Source organism: Rhinopithecus roxellana, chromosome 10 (genome assembly GCF_007565055.1).
Source record: "Rhinopithecus roxellana isolate Shanxi Qingling chromosome 10, ASM756505v1, whole genome shotgun sequence".
NCBI classification, from domain to species: Eukaryota; Metazoa; Chordata; class Mammalia; order Primates; family Cercopithecidae; genus Rhinopithecus; species Rhinopithecus roxellana.
The window spans coordinates 3,424,027-3,447,147 of NC_044558.1; the positions used below are offsets into that span (position 1 = coordinate 3,424,027).

General features: G+C 45.5%; 1 protein-coding gene across 1 annotated transcript in view; it reads left to right on the forward strand.

The window, feature by feature from the left end:
* ANO2 (anoctamin 2) overlaps positions 1-23,121 on the forward strand; it is a 362,906-nt gene that overhangs the window by 100,786 nt on the left and 238,999 nt on the right. Inside the window, exons 7-9 of the mRNA XM_030939846.1 lie at positions 426-477; positions 20,882-20,937; positions 22,481-22,522. Of these exons, the coding sequence (XP_030795706.1) occupies positions 426-477; positions 20,882-20,937; positions 22,481-22,522 (150 nt within the window). The remainder of the gene's footprint in view (positions 1-425; positions 478-20,881; positions 20,938-22,480; positions 22,523-23,121) is intronic.

The following is a 23,121-nucleotide window of genomic DNA, read 5'->3' on the forward strand; positions in this document are numbered from 1 at the left end:
CCCACCAGACAGAACCCCGCCTTTCCTGAGGTTCCCCGACGTGGGCGGCAGACACTGTCCCGACCCCACAGACCCAGGGCTTCCTCCCAGCCCTCCCGAGGCTATGTGGTCCGGGGTGGGCTCCTCTGTTTTCCTTACCTCCTGTAACTGCAGTCCATGTCTAGCCTTTTATGCATTTGTTTTTCTCAGGGTGGGGCGAAGGGGCGGGGGATGTGTGCGCGGGGGGTTACATCCCTTGTGTCCTCAAAGTCCTCAAGTCTGAGTGGGTTTGATGTGCGGGCCATGAGCCAGGCACATGCTTGGCTTAGCCCTCGCTGCACATGGACCCGGGCGTCTCCCGCCCCTGCAAGGCAGTGGTGAGGGTGACGCACGGTGGAGGGCGGGGGGAACGAGGCGCTTACAGCTCTGCTGTCGTCCCCTTTTAGGTGCACGAGATCCTGAAGCGCACAGCCTGCTCCCGAGCCAACAACACGATGGGTAAGGACCCCAGCCTGCGGGCAGGGTGCTGACGGGCGCTGAGGCGGCTCCCGCCCTGTGCTTTCAACAGCTCCCTTGGTGGGCAGCAAAGAACAAAGCAAACAAATGCCCCCCCACGGAGAGGCTGCTTAACTTAGGCTGGGAAGCCTGCCTTGGCCCCAGGAGCAGTGGGGGTCCCATTTCTTAGTGGGGCTGCTCCCAGGCTGTTGTAACTTCTCCCAGGCCTTCATCCCAGGTCTCCAGGCCTTCTCTTTCTCTTTTCCCCGTACCGCCCACACCTGCCACTTTATCCGGATAATTCTGCGGCTCCTCTGTTTTTCAACATTTCGAATAGTTTTTAATCACCCAAGAAAAGCATCTTAGAGGTCTTTTAGTCCAACCCCCTCATATTATGTAAGAAGAGATGAACCGCCAGAGAGGGTGCATAACTGGCCTAAGCCCACACAGCAGGTGATGGCTAAGTCTGAGTGAGCCTCTTCTAAGTTCAGCATTCTTCTCACCATATCTGGCTGAATCTGTTTGCCCTGTGGTTTGTTTCTTAAATATTAGGGTAATTGTCTTGGATGCATTTGGGGCCAAGTATAAGGCAGGCAGTATAAGGCAGGCAGTCCAGATCCTGATGGATTGTGTGGAAGACGTCTGTGATGGCCCAGGTACAATGTGAGCTGTGCCCGTAACCCCCTGAGACTGCTTTTTGGAGAAATGTGCCAAAACGTCACACACAAACACTTTTGCACAGGAGTCGTTCTTGCATGTTGAACCCTTGTTCCCAAGATGCCATCTCCAAGCGGCTTCTGATAGCTTTGGGAGAGCTGCCTTCAGAATGCGCTTTGGGATGGCAAATCTTTGGCTTTTGAAGCAGCTTTAGGTTGAAAAGAGTTCAAAGTCATTTGGAGTCCTGTCTACTGAATAGAGGAGGTGATCAGGCTCAGGAATGACAACAATGATGATGATGATGTTAGCTAGCTAGTATTTGAGAGCGTGTTGTGGGGCTTGAGAGTGTGCCTGGGTACCCAGGGCACAGTGCTGGAGAAGGAATCTGAATGGGTGTTATGCCATGATAGTCTTTTTAGAATCGTGCTTAACCTCTCAACAGGGCAATTATGTTTGCTTACTTTTGCTTTGATATATTCATCTTGCTACAAGATTCCAAATAACAATGCGCTTTTTAAAATCAGACCTTCCATGTTATGTTATTTGTCTGGAACACGGTGCTGATGAGGCGAGGCTAAGTGGGTGAGGGAATTAGCCTAAAAAACAGAGAATTTGATATATATATATAAAATATATATTATATATAGAAATATACATTATATATTATATATACAAATATATAAATATACATTATATATTATATATAAAAATATATATTATATATATAATTTATATATTTATTAAGCATTAGCCCCCTGACTCAAATGTGAATCTCCTTTGGCAACACCCTCACAGACACACCCAGGATCAATACTTTGCATCTTTCAATCCAATCAAGTTGACACTCAGTATTAACCATCACAAGTCCACCCATTGTCAACTTGAACCCATACGCATCTCCTGAGATCATACGTAATCTTCAAATAAGGGCAATAATAAGGTCATAATTACACCTAACACAACTATCCTTCAAACAACTGGAAATGCACCAATCCCCAATCTAAATACTATTACATGAAATTAACACTACCCAAATGCTGATATGAGGTCAATAAATCTTACGTCACTTGATAAAGGAAAAAGGAAATAAAATGAAGTTATTTCTTAGTGCACGTGTATACATGCACAAACATGTTGTTAGCAAAAGAAGGAGGAAATACTCATGACACTTACAGTCCTCGTTTCTGCAGCTGGTCATGTGGTCATAGCTGATATTGATCAGTACCTTCTTCTACTAAACATTCTGTATTCCCTTTGCCTTCAGCAAGCACCTCAGCAGGTCATGGTGTTTTTCCTGGTGGAGTGACCCAAACCATTCCGGAAGGGTCTGGGCCATTTGCAGTCCTGCCTGGATTGGGCTGTTGTAGTTTCCCATTGACCTTAATTACAGGGCATGGTAATACTAAGAAACGCCCTAATGGATCTCCTGTCTTCCATGAGTACTCTTCCTTACATCTGTTGTGGAGTAGTAGACTGATTTCATCCTGATAGTCTGGGTCAGTCACCCCAGCCAACACTGTAATTCCCTCCTTAGCCTGTTGCCTTAAAGGTAGGAGGAGCCCAAAGTGGCCAGGTGGCAATCTTAACTTCTAGTTTAATGGAATTGTTGTTGTGTTTCCTGGTGACAGCATTCCTCCCTCTGAAACTAAGATGTCTAGGCCAGCGGAACGTAATGCTGTGGGAACAGGAAGCAGAAATTTTGCTAGTGGATCACTAGGGGTGATGGTGAGTGGTGCCACTTCCACTTCAGTGCCTTGATTCCTGGACCTGTGAATCCTGGCTATGGGAGAAACAGTACTGTTTATTGGATGCTGATTCAGAGCACACATGGCCTTCTGGGGAACTTTGCCCCAGCCCAGCAAAGTAGTGTCACCTAGTTAGTGTTGTAGCTGTGACTTCAAAAGGCCATTCCACTGTTCTGTCAATCCAGCTGCTTCAGGATGATGGGGAACATGGTAAGACCAGTGAATTCCATGAGCATGAGTCCACTGCCACACTTCTTTAGCTGTAAAGTGAGTGCCTTGGTCAGAGGCAATGCTGTGTGGAATACCATGATGGTGGGTAAGACATTCTGTGAGTCCTCGGATGGTAGTTGATATGGTTTGACTGTGTCCCCCTGCCACATCTCGACTTGAATTGTATCTCCCAGAATTCCCATGTGTTGTGGGAGGTACCCAGGGGGAGGTAATCCAATCATGGGGGCTGTTCTTTCCCATGCTATTCTTGTGATAGTGAATAAGTCTCACGAGATCTGATGGGTTTATCAGGGGTTTCCACTTTTGCTTCTTCCTCATTCTCTCTTGCTGTCACTGTGTAAGAAGAGCCTTTCACCTCCCACCATGATTCTGAGGCCTCCCAGCCATGTGGAACTGCAAGTCCTTTTTCTTCCCAGTCTCAGGTATGTCTTTATCAGCAGCATTACTTCCCCAGTCTACACCAATGGCCTTGTGGGGAGCTCCCCATGTAATGCTTATTACAGTAAATTGGTGCCAATAGAGTGGGGCGTTGCTGAAAAGATACCTGAAAAATGTGGACGCAACATTGGAACTGGGTAATTAGGCAGAGGTTGGAACAGTTTGGAGGGTTCAGAAGAAGACAGGAAAATGTGGGAAAGTTTGGAACTTCCTAGAGACTTGTTGAATGGCTTTGCTCAAAATGCTGGTAACAATATGGACAATAAGGTCCAGGCTGTGGTGGTCTCAGATGGAGGTGAGGAACTTGTTAGGAACTGGTGTGAAGGTGACTCTTGTTATGTTTTAGCAAACAGACTGGTGGCATTTTGCCCCTGCCCTAGATATTTGTAGAACTATGAACTTGACAAAGATGATTTAGGGTATCTGGCAGAAGAAATTTCTAAGCAGCAAAGCATTCAAGAGGTGACTTGGGTGCTGTTAAAAGCATTCAGTTTTATAAGGGAAGCAGAACATAAAAGTTTGGAAAATTTGCAGCCTGACTATATGGTAGAAAAGAAAAACCCATTTTTCTGGGGAGAAATTCAAACTGGCTACAGAAATTTGCATAAGTAGCAAGGAGCCTAATGTTAATCCCCAAGACCATGGGGAAGATATCTCCAGGCCATGTCAGGGACCTTCACGGCAGCCTCTCCCATCACAGACCCAGAGGCTCAGGAGGAAAAAGTGGTTTCATGGGCTGGGCCCAGGGTCGCTGTGCTGTGTGCAGCCTAGGGACTTGGTGCCCTATGTTCCAGCCACTCCAGCTGTGGCTGAAAGGGGCTAACATACAGCTCAGGCTGTGGCTTCAGAGGATGGAAGCCCCAAGCCTTGGCAGCTTCCACATGGTGTTGAGCCTGCAGATGCACAGAAGTCAAGAATTGAGGTTTGGGAACCTCTGCCTAGATTTCAGAAGATGTGTGGAAACGCCTGGATGCCCAGGCAAAAGTTTGCTGCAGGAGTGGGACCTTCATGGAGAACCTCTGCTAGGGCAGTGTGGAGGGGAAATGTGGGGTTGAAGCTCCCACACAGAGTCCCTACTGGGGCGCTGCCTAGTGGAGCTGTGAGAAGAGGGCCACCGTCCTCCAGAACCCAGAATAGTAGATCTACTGACAGCTTGCACTGTGTGCCTGGAAAAGCTGCAGACACTCAATGCCACTCCATGAAAGCAGCCAGGAGGGAGGCTGCACCCTGCGAAGCCACAGGGGTGCAGCTGCCTAAGACCATGGGAACCAACCTCTTGCATCAGCGTGACCCAGAGTCAAAGGAGATCATTTTGGAGCTTTAAAATTTTATTGTCGTGCTTGATTTCAGATTTGCATGGGCCCTGCAACCCCTTTGTTTTGGCCAATTTCTCCCACGTGGAATGGCTGTATTTACCTAATACCTATACCCCATTGTATCTTGGAAGTAACTAGCGTACTTTTGATTTTTACAGGCTCGTAGGTGGAAGGGACTTGCCTTGTCTCAGATGAGACTTTGGACTGTGGACTTTTGGGCTAATGCTGAAATGAGTTAAGACTTTGGAGGACTGTTGGGAAGGCATGGTTGATTTTGAAATGTGAGGACATGAGATTTGGAGGGGCCAGGGGTGGAATGATATGGTTTGGCTGTGTCCCCCCGCAAATCTCAACTTGAATTGTGTCTCCCAGAATTCCCATGTGTTGTGGGAGGTACCCAGGGTGGGTAATTGAATTATGGGGGCTGTTCTTCCCCATGCTATTCTCGTGATAGTGAATAAGTCTTATCAGATCTGATGGGTTTATCAGGGTCTTCTGCTTTTGTTTCTTCCTCTTTCTCTCTTGCCACTGCCATGTAAGAAGTGCCACCCTCCATGATTCTGAGGCCTTCCCAACCATGTGGAACTGTAAGTCTAATTAAACCTCTTTTTCTTCCCAGTCTCAGGTATGTCTTTATCAGCAGTGTGAAAAGGGACTAATACAGTAGTCTTGGCAGAAGCATTGCGTGCAGGATAGGAAAACCCATATCCTGAGTAAGCGTCTGTTCCAGTGAGGATAAACCTCTGCCCTTTCCATGATGGAAGAGGTCCAAAATAATCAATCTGCCATCATGTAGCTGGTTGATCACCCCCAGGAATGGTGCCATGTTTAGGGCTCAGTGTTGGTCTCTGCTGCTGGCAAATTGGGAACTCAGCAGTGGCTGTAGCCAGGTCAGCCTTGGTGAGTGGAAGTCCATGTTGCTAAGCCCATGTGTAACCTCCATCCCTGCCACCATGGCCACTTTGTTCATGGGCCCATTGAGCAATGACAGGGGTGGCTGGGGAAAGAGGCTGAGTGTTGTCCACAGAATAGGTCATCCTATCCACTCCACTGCTGAGGTCACCCGCTGGTGACACTCACATGGGATACAAATATCTTCACAGTTTTTCATTCAGGACCATTCAGAGAGGCCCACCCACATACCTCTTCCCCAAATTTCTTTGTCACCAATTTTACAATCCTGCTTCTTCCAAGTCCCTGACCATCCAGCCAAACCTTTGGCTGCAGCCCATGAATCAGTATACAATTGCACATCTGGCCATTTCTCCTTGCATGCAACGTGCACAACCAGATGCACTACTCGAAGTGCCCACTGGGAAGATTTCCCTTCACTGCTGTCCTTCAGGGATGTCCTAGAAAGGGGCCGTAGTGCTGCAGCTGTCCACTTTTGGGTGGTGCCTGCATATTGTGCAGAACCATCTGTGAACCAGGCCGAGTCTTCTCTTCTTCTGTCAACTGATCATGGGGAGCTCTCCATGAGGCCATTGGTGTAGACTGGGGAAGAGAAGACAGGGTGGCAGCAGTGGAGACCATGAGCATTTGAGCCACTTTCTCATGTAACTTACTTGTGCAGTCAGGACCTGCTTGAGCCCAATCACGTATGTACCACTTCCATTTGATGATGGAATGCTTCTGTGCATGACCCACTTTATGGTTAGATGGGTCAGAAAGCACCCAGTTCATGATAGGCAGTTCAGGTGCCATGGTGACTTTATGACCCATAGTCAAGTGTTCAGTTTCCATCAAAGGCCTGTAACAGGCCAAGAGCTATCTCTCAAAAGGAGAGCAGTTATCTGCAGAAGATGGCAGGGCCTTGGACCAATATCCTAGAGGCCTCCATTGTGATTTACCTGACAAAGGCTCCAAACAGCATCCCTATCTGTGACTGACACCTCAAGCACCATTGGATCTGCTGTGTCCTGTGGCCCAAGTGACAGAGCAGCTTGCACAGCAGCCTGGACCTATTGCAGAGCCTTCTCCTATTCTGGACCTCACTCAAAACTGGCAGCCTTTCATGTCACTTGATAAATGGGCCGGAGTAACACATCCAAATGAGGAATGTGTTGCCTCCAAAATCCAAATAGTCCCACTACATGTTGTGCCTCTTTCTTGGTTGTAAAAGGGGCTAAATGCGGCAGCTAATCTTTCACCTTAGAAGGAATATCTTGACAGGCCCCACACCACTGGACTCCTAGAAATTTTACTGAGGTAGAAGGTCCCTGATTTTTAGTCAGATTTATTTCCCATCCACTGGCATGCAAATGTCTCACCAATAAGTCCGGTGCGTTTGCTGCTTCTTGCTCACTGGATCCAAACAGCTTAATGTCATCAATGTAATGGACCAGTGTGATATCTTGTGGAAGCAAAAAGTGATCAAGCTCTCTCCACATAAGATTATGACACAAAGCCGGAGAGTTTATATACCCTTGAGGTAGGACAGTAAAAGTATATTAATGGCCTTGCCAGCTGAAGGCAAATTGCTTCTGGTGGGCCTTATGGACAGGAATGGAGGAAAAGGCATTTGCCAAGTCAATGGCTGCGTACCAGGTACCAGAAGATATGTTAATTTACTCAAGCAATGAAACCACATCTGATACAGAAACTACAATTGGAGTCACCACTTGGTTAAGCTTATAGTAATCCACTGTCATTCTCCATGATCCATCTGTCTTCTACACAGGCCAAATGGGAGAGTTGAAGAGGGATGTGGTGGGAATCACCACCCCTGTGTCTTTCAAGTCCTTGATGGTGGCACTAATCTCTGCAGACCCTCCATGGATGCAATATTGTTTTTGATTTACTATTTTTCTAGGTAGAGGCAGCTCTAATGGCTTCCATTTGGCCTTTCTCACCATAGTAGCCCTCACCCTACCAGTCAGGGAGCCAATGTGGGGGTTCTGCCAGCTGCTAAGTATTTCTGTGCTAATTATGCATTCTGGCACTGGGGAAATGACCACAGGATTAGTCTGGGGACCCACTGGACCCACTGTAAGTCAGACCTGACCTAAAACTCCATTAATTATCTGACCTCCATAAGTCCTTACTTTAACTTGAGGATCACAATGACGTTTTGGGTCCCCTGGAATCATCGTCAGCTCAGAGCCAATGACCAGTGGTCCCTGAAATACTTGATCATATCCCTTTCCCCAGTGCACAGTTACCCCAATGCACAGTTACTCTGATAAAAGGCTGGAGGTCTCTTTGGGGAAGGATAAGAGAAAGATTGACAGCATACATTTTCAGTAGTATAGTGGGGTCCTTCCTCAAGGGGACCCAACCTCCCCTTCAATCAAGGGGTTCTGGGTCTGTAATTCCAGAAGTTGATTGATGGGCCATGATACTCTGTTTTTATAATTCAAATTAGTCTTTTGTCCATTTGACCTAGAAGTTTTCTGCTTCTGTAAATTAAGTAGGAATGCAGTAGGCTTCCTATAAATTTCAGTTCTAGGAACACTGTGATTAATAAGCCAATGCCAGAGCTCTACATGAGTCAGACTATTCTGATTGCTGCTTTGTCTCTGCTGTCTACTATGGTAGCTATGCCCACCTTGCCTTTGATGGTTGAGTGCTGCCACTTGGCCCCTGTCACCTCAGGATCCAATTATTCCCATTGTATTTAAATGTTGTAGTTGAGTGACTGTGGTTCCCACTGTTAGATCTGACATACAGAGAAGAGCAATTACAGGGCCCTTCAAAGATGCAGGTGCTGCCCTCACAAATATATTTTACAAGGCATTGGTCAAGGGTATATCTTCTGGACTTCCCAGCTGGGATGAGTAGGTCTGAAGTAACTAATCCACTCCATCATCCCAATCTCCCTAACCCTTTGGATCTCTTCCTCTACATGAAACTGAGGGAGATCAGGCATTTTCAGCTTGCCACAGTGGGCCATATTTTAATCCATATTTCAGCTAACCAAGCAAATAAACTATTAGAATCCCTTTTAACTCCCTTGGCTGCAACATTACATTAAATGCAGAGTCCCTACTTAATGAGCCCAAATCAATAAATTCAGCCTGATCCCACTCTGTGTTCCTTCCACCATTATCCTATATCCTTAATATCCATTCCCATGCCTGTTATCTAGATTTCTGTTTATATAAATTAGAAAACTCAAGCAGTTATTTTCGAGTGGAGTGCAACTTCTCATGGGTCATACTGTCAACCTCACCTCTCAGGGCCCACTGGGGCTTTCGTCTATTTATAGGTCTAGAAGCAAACAGGGGTGTTGGGGGTGGCTCTTGAGGAGAATCAACATTTTCTTGCCTGGCAACTGCCTCAGTGAAGGCCATCACTGTTGCCTCTCATTCTTTTGCAATCAGTGCCCTCACTTTTGCAGTAGACACCTGACGAGGCTGCGCATGCACCTTTCATGGCAGGTCAGCCACTCGCATGAGAAGAGCTTGTGTCTATTTTTCCACAATTTCAGGTCTTTCTCTGCAGGAGATAAAACTCTCACTCAGGGCGATCTTAGCAGATTTGAGGCTCAGTATCTGCTTCTGAAGTTGGGAGTTGGAATCCCTGAGCTCATCATGTTCTTTCATCACTTGGTCCACTGAACTTAGGAGCAACCAACCAGCTTCATTATGTTCCTTGGTTCCCTGCATATGGTCAAAGGTATTAAGTATAGAGTCACTAAACTCCTTGCCTCGCATGAGCAGTGAATCCAGAGCGTCAAATGCATTTATTTTGCATAACTCTCTAAACAGCTCATGCCAAGGACTCTCAGTGTTCTCCATACTATTAGAAGTAGAGTCCTTAGCATTTTGGGGTCTAATCATACTAAGCAGCCAACTCCAGAAACCCAAAAACCAATGAAAGAACTCCATCCTTAATATTCTGTTCCTCTAGAACCACTCCTGGTAGAAAATGTGTATTAGTGTTCTCTAGAGGGACAGAACTAATAGGAGATATATATCGTATTAACTCACATGATCACAAGCTCCCCTGAGCTGAGGAGCAAGGAAAGCCAGTTTGAGTCCCAAAACTGAAGAACTTGGAGTCTGATGTTTGAGGGCAGGAAGGGTCCAGCACAGGAGAAAGATGCAGGCCAGTGTAGCCTTTTCATGTTTTTCTGTCTGCTTTATATTGTAGCCGCACTGGCAGCTGATTAGATGGTGCCCACCCAGGTTAACGGTGGGTCTGCCTTTCCCAGTCCACTGACTCAAATGTTAATCTCCTTTGGCAACACCCTCACAGACACACCCAGGATTAACACTTCGCATCCTGCAATCCAATCAAGTTGACACTCAGTGTTAACCATCACATCTCCCATAGTTCATGTTTTTTTCTTCTCAGTCTTCATCTTCCACAACTTCCTGCATCCTTCCAAGCCTTCTTTACTGCACCTCCATCTTCTGATAGTTGTTGGAAGGTGCTGTTGACCTACTCAACTGCCGTCCTTCTGTTTTTCCCTCATGGGTCACATTTTCCTTGATTTCTCTTCCTTATTCCACATTTTAGATGTTGTCAGCTTCCAAGTTCCTTTGGCTTTTGCACTCTCTATTTTCTCTGTATAGATGACTTGCAACCATCTATTCTTGCTCCTGTTTCTCTCACCAATTGCAGCCCTGCATTTCCAACTGCTGGATGGATACCTCCACTTAGATGTTCACCAGAACCTCAAAATCAGCATGTCCACTTCTCTCCTCTCTCTCTCCTGCTCCTCTTCCTGTTAATGTGACCACTATTTTCTCTATCTTTGCTCATACTGTTTCCTTTTCCTGAATGTCCTGCCTGTGTTTTTCCCCAGTCTCAGTGATGCCTGTCCCCAGATCAAACATCACTGTCCTCCAGATTCTTCCTTAAAGCCCTTTCCTTGGAGCTCTTATCAAACTGAATCTCTTTCTTGCTTGTTTTCTACACCCATGGCTTAGACTCCTAAGGCAGTGAGTCCTTGAGATGTTTCTGAGTCATCTTTTATGCCCCAATGTACCTCACTGCCTGTCTTGCACATTCTACTCAGTTGATTTGATTGAGTGGATTAATTTAAAAATGCCCAGCCTGCTAGTCCCACAGCAGTTTCTGGTCAGTTTCTGACTATGTGTGTTCGTGGACAAATAACCTCTCTGCATCTCAGCTTATTTTTATGTAAAATGGGGATAATAATATCTATTTTGCAGTTTTTGTAAAGATGAAATAAGCGGCTGTTAGCTTGTTTTGTAAACTGGAAAGTCCTAAAAACAAAAGTTTATTTTGGGGGACAATCTCCAGGTTGTTGGAAGGCCACTGGAGACTAGAGGCCCTCTGCTTTAACACGGATGTTTTTTATTGTGTGTGGGGGAATCTGAGGGTTTTCTGGTGATGTCTCAAAGTCAGATGTCAGGATTTTGTTGTTGTTTTTGAGTTGTATTTATAATTTGGTCTTTCCTTTTTGACATTCAAAAAACATTTAATGAGCACCTGCTGTGTGTCAAATGATGTTAGAGAAATGGAGGGATGCCAAGCTGAATTTAGCATAATTTCTACCCTGAGGGGCTCTTAGTTTAGCCACGCAGACAGACGTGGAAACAGATTGTGATGAGGCAGTGTGGTAGGTGCTATAATAGAGATACGTACAGAGTGCAGTTGGAACATAGGGGAGGAGGCAATTAATGCCCATGTGTATGTCTCTATATGTCTAAGTATCAACGTAAATCATTGCTCCCAGGAAAATTAGGTATGTCAAGAGTGATCATCTCCAATTACAGATGGGCACAAAGAGGATACGTGACTTGCCCAGGGTGACATCTTGAGTCAGAATTGAGTCTAGAACTTGGGTACCCTTGCTCTAATCCTATTTCCACTACCTTTGGGATGCTACAGACTAGGAGTGGAGTTAGACTGAGTCTTTAGAGTCTGTTAACTTCACAGTAGCCGCTGAGGACTTACTAGCTTTGTAACAAGGGGCATGTGACTGAACTCCGCTTCTCAGCAGAGGAGAACCCCAAAGGCCAGATTTCCAGTGGGTTGACTTCTGCCTATGAAGACCAAGTGCCCTCTAAGCTCTTTGGGCAGCTTACCAATCTTATTGAAAAGGTAAACAAAAAAAAAAAATGAGGAATGTGACAACTCCATGAGGCCCCAAGATAATATGGAGGCCTGAGCCACAGGGTAAATTTAGATTTTATTGCCTTTCTTTCTGGCTTATTATAAGGGGTGGAGGAGAAGCATGAGTGACTAGAATCAGCTTATATTCCTCCAGAAGATTGTGTCCTCATTAAAAAAAAAAAGAGAGAGAGAGAGAGAGAGAACAGGACGGGAGTTGGAATCGTAGGTGTTTCACTGATCCTTCACTCTCTGGGTTATCTTTTGTATGGTCATTTCTTTTGCAGCCAACTTACAAAGCTGTATTCCCTTTCCCATTGTACCCAATTTAAATATTAGAAAATAGAAAAGATGCTAAAGATAGTAACAACTTAGAAATTCTCCTGTTTATCTAGTAATGTCTCTTTTTTCTTTGAGACAATACGTTTTTACTGAATGCCTACTTTTGCAAAGCTTTAACCTATATACAAGTAGTACGTATTGATATATTTGTATTCCTACCTTGTTCCACAAAATTTCTGGGGTGGCTTACAAGAAAAACAGTAAGACAACATAGTATAAAAATAAATTGAAAAATAAGAACCAGAGAAAATAAATTAAAATAGAATGTCAAAACTAGGAGGAAGAAAATAGAACACATATTCAAACCATAATGTCCTCTAGTTTCTATAGTTGAACTGCAAATTTAATCTTGAACCAAAGTGAAAGGGGAATATGGTCAGGAGTATAGTAGCTCTTGCTGTCTACAGCAATATCTTTCTGTACAGAAATCTTTCTAAAATCTATCACACAATTTCCTGCTTGCTTATGTAGAACATGCCTACATATATTCTCCACATAAAGGCATATGAAAATGTTTCTGGATTATTCAAGATCATCATTAAGAACATAATGATTTTCATGTACTCTCAAGGATTATCAAAGCATTATTAGGATTGTTTGCACCACATCGCTCTGATTTCTTGAATTTTTGACTCTGATAATCACCCTCCCTGAGTTTTGCTGTCTCAGTTTTGCTTTTCAGTGTGGGAGACAAAAAAACAGGCTCATTAGAATTTTGGGTAAAGAGAGTGTAAAATGCATGGCAGGGAGGGTCTGAACGATTCTGCTGTGGAAAAGGGACATCACATTAGAAAGTAGGTTTTGTGAGATCTATTTTAGCTGCTCATTTATTTTTTTCTTGTTTCTGGGTTTTCTGTTGTGAGAGCTGTAGATAACCAGATAAGAGGCCTCTGATAAATGAGGTGTTACTGTCACCAAAGTAATAAGAACTCCTTGCATGCTTGCAGTTGTATGTTTTTCGAAACACTTTTAACACTCATTATATCATTTGATCCTTTAAACTGCCAGCAAAGTAGCTTCAGCAGATGTTAATTAACTTTACCACGGAGAGATTAACTGGCACACCCACAGTTAGAACTTTGGAGTTGGATTTAGAACTTAGGTTTCTTGGCTCTTTGTCATTGCTTTTTACCTCATTTAATTAGTAAATGGACAAAGTTATTGGAAAAAGTTTCCCAGAAGAGGTGGAAGCTCAGCCCTCCCCAATGTAACATCCATTCACTCATCAACACATATTTACTGATCACTTACCATGGGACATTCATGTTCTGGACCTGGGAAATGGAGTAGTGAATCCAACAGACACAAATCTCTGCCCTTAAGGGGCTTACTTTCTAGTTATGGAAGACAGAAAATAAACCAAGAAGTAAATACAACGGATAGGATGTTGTTTAGGGATAAGGGTCAGGAGAAAGAATAAAGCCAATAAAGGAGATGAAAATGAAGGGAGAGTGGGAAGGTATTTTAAATAGAGTAGTCGGAGAAGGTCTTCCTGATGTAATATTTGAGGAAAACAGGAGCAAGCCACATGGCTGTGAGAAGACAAATACTTGCAAGGAAAGCAAATAACACAGAAGACATGGTGGTGGCAATTCCAGAGAATCAGTTTGGGTCCCAGTAGGAACAAATAGCACACCCCAATTAGGGTAATTCAAGGTGGGCATATGTACAGATAAACCGTTTACAAAGGGATAGACAGGGAGTTGGGGAATGCCAGGGACAACACTGTAACCTGGAATTAACAATAGCAGAGCTCTTACCATCCCTAGACCCATGGAGAGAAAGAGAGACCACTGCAATGTGGAATCGGGTAGAGGAGGTGGCCTCGAGCAGGTGACTATTTAGGCAGAAGACCAGGGGTCTCAATACTGCTGATAGCAGTACGAAGCCAGAGAGCACAGCCTGTTCATGTCAGATAGAGGACAGTAGAGAGTATATCTGGAAGCGGAAGGTGGAAGATAGGCACATGCCTGGCAAGGCTGGAGAAGTGGATGCCAGTTCCAGCTCTGGGATGAACAAGTTGTAAAACTTCGGTCAAGCCATGTTCCCTGTCTGGGCCTGTTTCTCCCCTCATAAAACAAATGGAGCCTCTCAGTGCTCTCTAAGCTTCTTTCTGGCTCTGACATTTCCCAGACTCTGATTCGAAGGAGCCACATGATCTGTACATATGAGCCAACGAGGCCCAGGGAGGGGACTGGCTTCCCTGAAGGTTCACAGAGAGCAGGTACCAGGGGTGTGGCTAGTATTCGGGGTTGCATGATGCCTGCAGGCCTCAGAGAGGTTGAGGGCAGCCAGTTATAGTGAAAGGGAAGATGAGAACAAGGAGCATCCAGAGCAGTTGGTGAGGATGGTTGGAAGAAGTTTGTACTTCTATAGCAATTCTTTGTATGTGATTATGGGCGATGGTGCTCAGGTATGGTTGCATGCAATTGGCATCAGAATCACCCGGCATGCTTGCTAAAACCCTGGCTGTCCAGGTCGCATGCCACATTTGCTGAATCAGAATCTGTGGGGCAAGGTCCCAAGATCTGCATTTTTAATGATCTACCCAGGTAATTTTTAGGAACCCTAGAGTGAACCAAAGAAAAATATAAAAATAAAGATAGGGTGCACTGTTGTCATAGGCTTCGTGACCTACTTACACTTGGGAATATGAAGCGTATTGCAAAGCACTCCGCCTCCTGCCTCCTGGGAATTTGACCACTGGGGTTCTGACCACCCAAAGATAACCAAGTCTATCTGTGAAGGGCCTAATTTTTATTTTTCTAGTATTGTATGAACATTTGACATTCAGTCCCTTTTAATGCCCTAGCCACCAGCTAGGTCTCTGGAACTTCTTTTCCTTTCCTCCCTTCCTGCCTTCCTTTTTTTCTCCCTTCTTTTTTCCTTCTTTCCCTCCTTCCTTCCTTCCTTCCTTCCTTCCTTCCTTCCTTCCTTCTTTCCTTCTTTCCTTCCTTTCTTTCTTTCTCTTTCTTTTTCTTTCTTTCATTCTTTCTTTTTCTTTCTTTCATTCTTTCTTTTTCTTTCTTTCTTCTTGCTTGTTTGCTTGCCCTTCCTTCCTTCTCCTTCCTTCCTTCCTTCATTCTCTTTCCTTCCTTCCTTCTTTCTTCCTTCCTTTCTTCTCCTCTTTCTTTCTTCTTTCTTTCTTTCTTTCTTTCTTTCTCTCTCTCTCTTTCTCCTTCCTTCCTTCCTTCCTTCTCTTGCCTGTCTTCCCTCCCTTCCTCCTTCCTTCCCTCCCTCCCTCTCTTCCTTCCTTCCTTCTTTCCTTTCTTCCTTCCTTCTTTTCTTTTCTTTTTTCTTTTCTTTTCTTTCTTTCCTTCCTTCCTTCTCTCTCTCTTCCTTCCTTCGTTCCTTCCTTCCTTCCTTCCTCCCTTCCTTCCTCCCTTCCTTTTTTCCTTCCTCCCTTCCTTCCTTCCTCTCCTTCTTTCTTTCCCCTGCCCTGTCCTTCCCTCCCTTCTCCTTCCCTCCTTTCCCCTCTCTTCCCCTTTCCATTTCCCCCTTCCCTTCCCTTTCCTTCCCTTTTCTTCCCTCCCCTTCCCTTCCCTCTCCTGCTCTACCCTGCCTCCCTTCCACTCCCCTGCCCTACCCTGTACCATTTTCCCTGCCCTTCCCTGGCCTCCCCTCCCCTTCCCCTCCATCACCCTTTCCTTCCCTTGTCTTTCTCTCTTATGGGGGGTGATGTTTAAAATTAGTATAAAAGGACAAAGCAGGAGGAGCTGACCTTAAAAAAGTGTGGGTGGACTAATGATCAAACTTTTTAGAATTCTTTCATAACCTCAAGAGGAACAACTCAACCTTTCCCTCTTATTTGCCCCTGGAAGTGGGAGATTATGGATTAATGCCCACCACATTCAGAAACTGAAAATATTTGTGAGTTTGGGTACTGCATGGTGGTGGAAGTGTGTGAGGGATCGTGATGCCCCCTTAATCAATGTCTTCTTTCCTAAGGTCAGTTATCAGAGCCCTGGGAATTGACTTTACTATTGAATCACTTTCTTCTTTTTTTTTTTTTTTTTATTTTATTTTATTTTATTTTTTTTTTGAGACGGAGTCTCGCTCTGTCGCCCAGGCTGGAGTGCAGTGACCGGATCTCAGCTCACTGCAAGCTCCGCCTCCCGGGTCCACACCATTCTCCTGCCTCAGCCTCCCGAGTAGCTGGGACTACAGGCGCCCGCCACCTCGCCCGGCTAGTTTTTTGTATTTTTTAAGTGGAGACGGGGTTTCACTGTGTTAGCCAGGATGGTCTCGACCTCCTGACCTTGTGATCCGCCCGCCTCGGCCTCCCAAAGTGCTGGGATTACAGGCTTGAGCCACCGCGCCCGGCCTGAATAACTTTCTAGTGCAGTTTGCCATGGAAAGAAACTCAAGCTTCATTGACCTATATCAGAGGAAGGTAAACACCTTTCTTGCTCCTTCATATGAAAGTTACTGTTGCTTTTTCATGGACAGAAAATTACAGGTTGATGGAACTATATTTTCATGGACATTTTGGTGTCAGAGCCTTTAAACAAATGTATGCTTTGGACACCTCCCCTCCCCACTCAGGAGACAATGTCTTCATTATTTTGACCAAAGCCAGACCGTGTTGTGTGTTGTAAACATCTGGTTTATCATTCATCCAGCTGAACTGGTTTACATTTTCTTAGAAGAAAAGGCTTGGGATTAAAGGCATTTAAGTAATTAAGCACACGTCAAGACGATTTGGTGATGGGTAAATATAGTCTCTGTTAAATGCACCGTCTGGGAGCTCTGGTTTAGATTTACGTCCGGCTGGAGTGCAGGGATGAAAGCACAATGCCGGGTGGACTGGGCCCTGTTCTTGGGAGAATCAAAACCAAATGGGTTTTCAGGAGCATGGCACCCATTCCTCTAAGTACCTGTCCCAGTGAATCAAAGTTGCCATGTGAGTTTGGCCTGGAGGGAATAGCACTGCAGTCCCTGTCACCCAGCAGCCCTTGTAGATTTAATGAGACTCTCTTTGGGAGGTAGACCATAAACTTCTGCGCTTTGGTTGTTCCTTTGTGTCCAGGAAATCAGATACGTCTGTGAAGCTCAACGCTAGGTCTCAGCTTTGTATGACGAATGTGTGTTTTCAGGTACCAGTGCCGAGTCCTAAGCCCGCCCCAGTCATGTTTCTTGGCCCTGCCCCTGTGCATATGGGACTGTGGTGCTAGGCCTGGTTGTGTCAGGCTGTACAGACGTGCGGTCCATGCTGGGCAGGGAGGAAACATGAGCCTTTTCCTTTGGAGGTTTTTAGTTCTAAACACTAGGCATGAAGTACCTGGTGATTTGAAGGGGACATGGGCACGTTGACTTCGAGGATCAGTGAGGGGCTCCTCAGGGGCTATACTTTGAGCTGAGACATTGTTCCTCTTAAGGGAGACAGGGAAGGGAAAATGTCCTCAGTGCTTTCTCCTTCTCACTGTCCCCCATCCTGAAAGTAATAGGACAAAAGGTTGGGTCTGTCTGTCTCTCCCTGGGTCTAGAGCTGAGAGGAAAGAATATAGATGCAATCCTGAAGAAGAAAACTTTGCCATTATGGCCAGATGGATGGCGCATGATGGAACCAATTAGCCCATTTTTGCTGAAAAGAAAGAAAAAAATCAGAATTTCAATTTTCAAAGCAGGGACTCTTTTTAAAAAACGTTTGATTATTTTCTTCTTGTTTTAAACTGATTTCCATGCTTGTTTGGGGGTAGAATCTTGGTTTCTGAAGTCTGTGGGTGAACCGGGAGGCCAAAGGAATCCCTGTTGTTGGGTGAAGTTGGGGATGAATGCTTAACTTTCAACATGCCTCTCCCGCCCCATTCCTCCTCCTCAAATGTACTTTCTTCTCCTTTCCCCTAGCAGCCACTGATTGGGATCACTCATAGGATACCACCTGAAAAGTAGGGAGTACACAGCTAGAGGGAACAGAGAAACATCCAGTTGCAGCATTTTGGGGGCCTGTGGTTATCTGAGTTAGGACAACTCTAGTTTTATAACTTGAGTCTGCTCCAAAGCAAAGGACCTTTTACTTTGACTTTCTGTCTTAGGAGACAGAACAATCAGCTGGAGTTTAAACGTTTCTTCATGAGCATAGAATGCTCAGCGAAGCAGTGAGGAAGGCGATGGACAAGAGGAGTACTGAGATAACCGCAGGCACAGGGCCTGGTGACTGGTAGGGCTGCCATCTCTTCTGTGTTTCCAGCCATGAGCTAAGTGCTGTGAGACACACAGGTGAGAGGAGTGCTCTCTGACCCAGGCCAGGCCTCTGGGGAACACAAAACAAGGAGCAAACCTCGTCCTGGAAGTGAAGCAAGCTGCCCACTTCCAGCTGCACCGTGCACAGGAAGCTTTATTTGAGATGGGGATTAGGGCTCATAGCTTTAGTGTCCCAATAATTTGAGACATTTCTGAGGATCTGGCAGCTGGGACCAGGAGTTCAGGTTGTCGGTCTAATGGCTTAATGCTTCCAGACACTTGGCTATCGTGTAAAGTCAAGCTGAGAATTAGCAGAAGAGCTAAGTAGGTGAAACACCTGCTGGACTTTTCCTTGGAGTTTAGGGACTGTCTTCACGGTATATACAGCTGCCACGGCAACCGTGGGGTGTGACTATAGGGATTGGGTTGGGTAGTTCTGGGGTGTGGTCTAGCTGGGGCCTTACCCGCCTGTGATGCCTCAGCCTCTATCCAGGCCTACAGCACTTTGTATCTTTTAACTACAAACTCCCACAAACTCCCCTCCCGGCTTGGGACTCCTCCCTTTAATTATGGTAGGGTGGCTTCATGTTGCTGTGGTTATGGCTCTTGAACTGATTAATGATGCTCGGAGTGAAATTGTAGTCTTGTGAGTCAGACAAATCTGCAGTTCAGCAAACCTCCAGGGCACCCTTCCCCCATCTGCACTCCCTCTCCCCACCCTCTGCTCCTCTCACCCCGCAAAGTTATTTCTCATGTTTTATGTGCATGCCAAGGAGGAAACTTAAAATCAGGAAAGGACTGGCCCTTTGGTGACGCAGCAGTACCAAAACACTCAGCTTTCAACTCATTGGAAGAGCAGCCACTTCCACCGGGCACCCCTGGCAGCCTCCCGTGGGCCTCCACTCCCACGTGGGGCCCGGAGAATAGTCTTTGTGCCATCCAATGTCCTGGAACTGTGGCAAATGGGGGCGAGGTTTGAGGAAGAGGAGGCTGATGGAGGGGAGAGGATTGTCTGAGATCCTCTGCGGTCTCTGAGCATGTGGGTGGGGCATTGGGTAGGAGCGGGAGGTGGAAAGCCATGAATTTTAATGAGTAAATGTTGTCTAGATTTGTTATCCAACCTCGGCGTTTATTCAGAGCCATGCAAATGCAGATTTCTTAGCATTTGGACATCATACATCTTTCCCTCCAAAACCAATTATCTCCTCATCTCACTACAGTCTACAGTCTCTTTGGAAAGAATGGTTCAAGGCAGAAAGTAAGTGCGAGACAAGGGAAATCATTGTGTACCAGAAACTCCCCCTCTCCTCCCCCTCCATGATTAAATGTGGATCCTCGTATGGCGGGATCCTTGGTACTACGAGTTGGTGAGACATAATCCCTCCCGTCTGGAAGCCAGCGACCCAGGACAGACCATCCCGACTCAGACAGAACACACAGACCACTTTATAGTCTCTGAAAAAAACCAAGAATGAAACAAGTAAATAATGATGACTTTATGCTGCGCAGAAGGTTCTCTGTTGTGAGTATAATGGAGTTGGAGGGACGGAGCCATTTGTTCATTTCATATTTGTTTGGTAGGGTCTGCTATGTGCAAGTGGTGTGAGACACTGTTGGAATTAAAACATAAATCCCTTGTATAGTTTTCAAACTTTTTGGTCTCAGGGTAACTTCACACTTTTAAAAATTATTGGGAACACCCAAAGGGTGTTTGCATGGCTGTGTCGACCAGTGTTTACTGCCTGAGAAGTTAAGGCTGAGAAATTGTGAAAGTATAAGAATACACAAACGCATGCCATTAGCCACAGGGGATGATGGCAGCACATGCCACAACACCCCACTATGCACTTGGGACAGAAGAGTGAGAAAGAAAATAATGTCTTAGTGCTATTAGAAAAATAGTTTTGCCTCCAGGGACCCCTGAAAGCCTCATGAGGACTCCCAGGGTTCCCCAGACCACATTTTGAGAACCACTGCCCTATTGCTTTCTGCCCACCTCAGGGATATTATGGTCCAGACGGTAGGTCAGTCACAGCCAACACTGCCTTGTGAAACAGCAGGAAGGAGCTCAAAGTGCAGTCGAATGCTCTCACACATACTTTTATAGATCATGATTAAAATGATCCATACAGCCATTCATTCCTATGTGGTCATGGAGCACAGAGACTCTCACCTGACGGTGGTGGAAGGTTATGGAACTGGAATGACTGGAATCTTTGAAGGTAGGAGGAATGTGAACTTTGAGACAGCATATTTGATATGAAAACATCATTTCGTATTTAGGGAATGAAAAAATATTGTTCTTATACTAAGAACCAGAGCTTGACAAAAAGTTCTAGCCTGGCTGATATCGAGGAGGATGCACTGATTCTCAGCTGGAGGGCATGTGAGAGTTTAATCAAAAAACAAGGGTTAAGTTGAGAAACGCCTGCCCCAGAGTTAATATTTTCATCTCCCTTTCTTCCGTAGGTATTAACTCTCTGATCGCAAACAATATTTATGAGGCTGCCTACCCTCTTCATGACGTAAGTACTATTTTCAACAGCGTGCTCTCTGTAGTCTTCAAAACGTTGAAAACCACAACTTTTCAGTGGCAATGAAACGGGTGAATACCTGCAGGGTGAGGCAGGAGTGAATCATGACATTAAAATACCTTGGCTGACCCCGGACTGCTCATTGCTGCCAATAATCCCCAGTTTGATTTTTGCCAGTCATCTCAAACTGTCTCGCCAATGATTTCCCCAGAAGACAAAATAAACTGGGTTTTGTCTGAGCTTTCCCTGTACTCCCTGGCTTTGTTTTTAGCAAAAGTGTGACTATACAGATGTGACATGAAGTAATTAAAGGGAGGAGATATTGGTGAGGATGGTGGATGGTGGTGGAAGGAGACTGAAAGGCCTGGGTTATCCCTAACCTGGGCTGTCAGACCCGTAGCTGCCTGAAAGTGGTATTTTTGTATGTGAGAGTTTTGTGCAGATGTGAAATTCCTCCTTAGCATGTTACATATTAATGAAAGATCATTCTTTAAAAAAAGTTTTTTTTGAAGAAAATCTCTCAGAATTCCTTGTACGATGCTTTGGTTAAGTAAAGAAAACAGAATGACTGTAATGCAAGCTCTCCTTGACTGGAGATAATGTTATGAACAATAATGTTATGAACTTCCCATGATACAATGCAATGGTATTCTTCAAGACAACTCATGAGAATGTAACTGGTCCTTCAGCTAAATGCTCCATGGCTTCACTATTCATCAGACTGGTCAGGTCTTGGGCACCTGCCATGCAGTAGTGCCATTTGAGACTGCTGAGGTGGGGCTCCCTGACTGCCCAGCAGGAATTTTTTTGATGGGAATCTCCTCATTCCTGACATTTGTAGTGGCGTATGCACTGCTAAGTTCTGCAGTTATGGACAGAGTAAGCATGTCATGGCACGGGTGATTTTCACATGATGGGCTAAACCATTTAAAGTCTGGAGCTCTGCCACTGCATTGCTACGAGGGGGCATAGGCTGATCTCTGAAGTGTATGAGGGGGGCACATCTTTGTGTGAGAAGTTATCCCAGGAAATGTGGCAAGTGTTGATGGCTAAGAAAATGGAGTATCAGCCCCTTATCATGCCATGCTTTTTTTTTTTTTTTTTTTTTTTGAGATGGAGTCTCGCTCTGTCGCCCGGGCTGGAGTGCAGTGGCTGGATCTCAGCTCACTGCAAGCTCCACCTCCCGGGTTCACGCCATTCTCCTGCCTCAGCCTCCCGAGTAGCTGGGACTACAGGCACCCGCCACCTCGCCCGGCTAGCTTTTTGTATTTTTTAGTAGAGACCGGGTTTCACCGTGTTAGCCAGGATGGTCTCAATCTCCTGACCTTGTGATCCGCCCGTCTTGGCCTCCCAAAGTGCTGGGATTACAGGCTTGAGCCACCGCCCCCGGCCCATGCCATGCTTTTGACCTTCCTTAAATGGGAGTGAAGAAAAGCAATGATATTAGAAAACAAAAAAAGAAAATCCTTTCTCCTTTGGCACCTGTTTCTGGTAATTTCATTGGCTTTATCCAGCATCCCCTTTTCTCCCACAGGGTGAATACAATAGTCCAGAGGACGATATGAATGACAGGAAGGTAAGCCTGCCGCACGCAGCATCCTGGACTTTGGGCATGAGAGACTACGGGTGGGTGTGGAAGGGGCTAGAAGTGCCTTAGATGTTCTCTTTACCTGCTTATCTACTTTGCAACAGTTTTTCCAGCTCCCCCTTTTCCCCCACCCAGGTATTTGGAAATGTGAGTGTGGTTGCTACTGCACTTAGTGCCTGGAGAGCCACAATGCCAACTGTCCTGAAATATATCCAATGCCCACCACACAGCTCTCACCCCACCTTCCCATGGCAAGACAGCACCAGTTGAGAAACATTGGCTGTCCAAATTCCTTAACTGATAGGTGCAGAAACAGAGACACAGAAAGCTTGAGCACCTTGGCCTGGATCACACAGCCACAGGAAACAGAGATGGGGCTCGGAACACCTCTAGCCCTCGAATCCAGGGTTCTTGCTTAAAACATGTGATGATCCGTGCCGTAATGGCTTTTGGAGGGTCAACTTGAGGTGATTCTTGTTTTCTCTGAGGTGGAGAGAAAGGCAGGTGGAGTATAGCCACTCCCAAATTACGGATGAGCAATCTGAGTGTGAGGGAGGCTCAGTTGTGCTTTGTAGTTCAAGTAGCTA